The 3,441-nt window shown below is 49.6% G+C and overlaps 1 protein-coding gene across 2 annotated transcripts; it reads right to left on the reverse strand.

Moving 5' to 3' along the window:
• Nucleotides 1-299: 299 nt before the first annotated feature.
• LOC120668993 (growth-regulating factor 5-like) lies at nt 300-3,441 on the reverse strand. 2 transcript variants are annotated; one of them, XM_039948815.1, is made up of 4 exons: nt 2,889-3,439; nt 2,033-2,384; nt 735-1,174; nt 300-601 (listed from the first exon to the last, which is right to left on the reverse strand). In XM_039948815.1, exons 1-4 carry the CDS (start codon nt 3,160-3,162, stop codon nt 594-596), a joined length of 1,074 nt encoding a protein of 357 aa, XP_039804749.1. In that variant the 5' UTR covers nt 3,163-3,439; the 3' UTR covers nt 300-593. The 2 variants fall into 2 exon arrangements, with proteins under 2 accessions (XP_039804749.1, XP_039804748.1); XM_039948814.1 differs by lacking the exon at nt 300-601 and having other exon boundaries at nt 688-1,174; nt 2,889-3,441.

The following is a 3,441-nucleotide window of genomic DNA, read 5'->3' on the forward strand; positions in this document are numbered from 1 at the left end:
ACAGATTAATTAGTCTTAATAAATTCGTCTCGCGATTTCCCGTCCATTCGTGTAATTAGTTTTATAATTAATCTATATTTAATACTCCTAATAAGTGGTTAAACGGACCCCAAAAATTTTTAGAAACTAAACGACTCCTGAATAGTAGTGTAAGAGAAAATAAACCGAGACAAGCCGAGACCAGACCAGCCAAACAGCCTAAAAATCTGCTGCTGCTAGCTTGAGGACAGTGGACTACTGGATGGGCACCAGAACCAGATGCTACAAGATCAGATTCGCCATCAGATTGCACAAGCGGGAAAGCACACAAACACCTGCATCATCTACTGCAATCGACCACTGACGGTCCTGGGTCCGGATACAATACAAAGCGTGGTAATACCTTAGAAAACAGGATGGAGTTCTATGGGCTCCATTGATCCATAGGGCCATAGGGGATCCTGCTCTTACAAAGAGTTCTTAGTGCGTTACAGTGAAAGAAATAGCTAGGGCAAGCGCAGGCACGCCATGGCCGATCAATCTCTGACCCGCTAACGGCGAATACAATGCCTGATGCACGTCACACAACCCCACCTTGAGGTGGCACGAGCTTCTCAATCACCTGAAAAAAGAAAAGATGCAATCCATATGATCAGTCCACGTCCAATGTGATTCAGAGCAGTAAACAAAAGAAGAAGAAAAATAAATCAACTTCTGAGATGGTCAAGGTACCACCAGACCCATAGGAAACTCACATCTGGGCATTGGGATGGAGATTGAGAGCTGAGTCGTTGAGAAAGAGGTCCTATTGGGCCTTGCGTCGTCCATCTCCGACCATGAATCCCGCGTCCCAGGCCACTCATCGAAGAAGGGCCTCAACGGCTGGTTCTCCTGCTTCACATTTCCTAGCAACCCACCAGCTCCGCTGCTGAAAGAGTGGCGCTCCTGCTCCTGGGACAGGGAGGCGATGGTGACCTGGCCAAGCTCCTGTGGCGGCTCCAGTTGGGAATAGGAGTAGGTACCAGGCAGGAGACCAGAATCTCTACTCTTTGACAGTGTAAATGGGGGCACATTGGACGGCAGGGAGTTCCATGAGTTTTCTGTTGGAGAATCAATAGTGAAGCCCCTGGAGTTTCCTGATGCTCCGGAGAAGAAGCTCAGTTCGCCAGCATCAGCTTTAGCTCCAAGAGGGTACCTGCACAATCAATCAGTTATGGATACGTGACAACTACAAGTTGCTACGAAGAATTATGAGCTGGTTGAAACTAGTCAAGTCAGCAGTATTGTTTGCACTCTAGTATGATCATTCTGCTTAAAGCAACCAGCTATATATTCATTTGCTTCGAATGAAATGAAATATGTGCAGATAAATTGCCGACAAATGTTAACTAAGACACAACATCAAGCTCATGAAGTACCTTAAACTATCTGTTTCAAAAAAGGGGGAAACAACTCAAAAGCAGCACAATGAGTCACTAGCCTCAAGTTACTCTAATTGCTGATCCCTAAATAATTAAAAACTACAGCATCATTAAGGCAAATGAAAATTAATATCTTGAAGTAAGATGATGTACAGGAAAGGGGGTCAATAATGTATCTGTCTAAAAGACAGGCCTAAGTTGTAGAGGGCATGGACATGGCAGCTGCCAGCCATAGTTCTCCAGAACATATAAATTTATAGACATCTATAAGGTAACAGAACCAGCCAGGGCCCAGGGCATAGCAGGCAAGGCAGTTGACATTACAAGTAAACTACACAAGATTAATATATAATAATAGAAGGGCTAAAACTGCAAGAACTGAGTGGAAGATGTGCTTCTGCAATAACAGCGCAAAGAGAACCAAGGGAAAGCATGGCATCATCAATAATTGTTCTACCACAAATGATATGTTAGTAACTCGGAACCCATCCAATCATGCAAGGAAACCTAGATTAGTAGCTGTGTTCCAGTATAATTTGCAACCAAATGAGGCAACCTTGTCAAACCTATTCAATGAGCAGTTTTGAATAGCAATAATGAGAGCTGAAAGGGGAGGTTGAGTGTAACCATACTTGCTGCCATAACGATAATGAGCATTCGAAGCATCGACGTGAAGCTGCGATGAGCCAGCCCCACCGAGAGACAGGCCATGAGTTTTACCCCCCACGGTGAGGGAGTCAAGGGGCGCTCTCTCTCGGGTCGTCGTTGTCACGGTGGACAACTGGGGCTGCGACGGATGCGCAGGCGAGGCGGTCTTGGATTCCACAGGCTTTCTTGAACGGTTGCGGCCACGGTGCATGTGGCGCTCGCAGTACTTGGAGTCGGGGTGCGCCTCCTTGGAGCACCGCCACTTCTTGCCGTCGGTGCGGCGGCACCGCCACGGCTCCGGGTCCAGCTTCTTCCCATAGTACGCGTAGTAACTCACTGCAGGAACACCACAGATGGGTCACATTGAATCCACGCACCCGTCGCCACCCACTCAATATTATTGGAATGGAGATGTACTGAGTTAGATCAAAAGTTAATAAACATTTGACCGACCCGATGCAAAGATGCTCTGCTTTGTTTAAAAGTTTGAATAAAGAATAGCATTGCTTGTGCAAATGGAAAACAAAACACCAAAGATCCATATAAACAGCCAGATGCCAGCATATGCTTAAGCATCGACAGATGCTAGTACTGTATGCTTAAGCATCAATAAATCGGCAAAAGCACAACCAAACCAATCCCAATAAGCAGGCAAAAGATCTATCTATCTATTTCTCCTCAAAAAAAGGTAATAAAAAAAGAAAATATTCCCAAAAGAAACCACTTGTTTTTGCCCCTATCCCAGCAAGCACGCATCCATTTCAGCGAGATTCCTGATACATCAGAAGGCGATAAGCATAAGCTAGTACGAGCAGAGGAGAGCAAGCGAGGGGAGCTCACGGGACGGGTGGTGGTGATGGTAGCAGGGTGACGCGGCGGCGCCGGGGTTGGCGAAGGAGAATGCGGCGGCGGAGTGGGGGCTGGGGCGGACGGGGAGTAGGAGATCGGGCGGGACGGGGACGCCGGCCATGAGGTACTTGTATATGAGCGCCTGCTGCTCCAGCTCCGCCCACTGCGCCGCGGTGAACACCGCCGCCCCGCGCTGCGGCGGCGGGTACCCTCCCCCTCCCCCCACCCCCATCCCCGCCCCCGCCGAGGATGCCGAGCTCAGCATCGATGGCCTGGCCCCCACCGGTTGGCTCCACCCCCACCCTTCCCTTCCTCCTTTAGGCCGACCAAGAACGTACAGGCAGAGGGCGTGGGGAACGGACGGCGACGGAGGCGAGTCGGGAGGGAGGTCAGGTGGGAGTTGGAGGGTTCTTGGTGGCGGCCATTAATGGAGGAGGGGGAGGGGACGGAGTCGGTGGGGGGATCTGCAGATAGGAGGGAGGAAGGCCGCTTGGATTTGCTTTGCTAGCGATTGCGCCGGCCTCAAGCCTCACCCGCTGGCTGG

Source organism: Panicum virgatum, chromosome 4N (assembly GCF_016808335.1).
Source record: "Panicum virgatum strain AP13 chromosome 4N, P.virgatum_v5, whole genome shotgun sequence".
NCBI classification, from domain to species: domain Eukaryota; kingdom Viridiplantae; phylum Streptophyta; class Magnoliopsida; order Poales; family Poaceae; genus Panicum; species Panicum virgatum.

Excerpts from the sequence above, each read along its gene's own strand:
- LOC120668993 (XM_039948814.1), bottom strand. The coding sequence starts at position 3,162 with ATGCTGAGCTCGGCATCCTCGGCGGGGGCGGGGATGGGGGTGGGGGGA. Across the intron at positions 2,385-2,888 it reads CCATCACCACCACCCGTCCC|TGAGTTACTACGCGTACTAT; the intron begins GTGAGCTCCCCT and ends GTGTTCCTGCAG. Across the intron at positions 1,175-2,032 it reads CATTATCGTTATGGCAGCAA|GTACCCTCTTGGAGCTAAAG; the intron begins GTATGGTTACAC and ends TTGATTGTGCAG.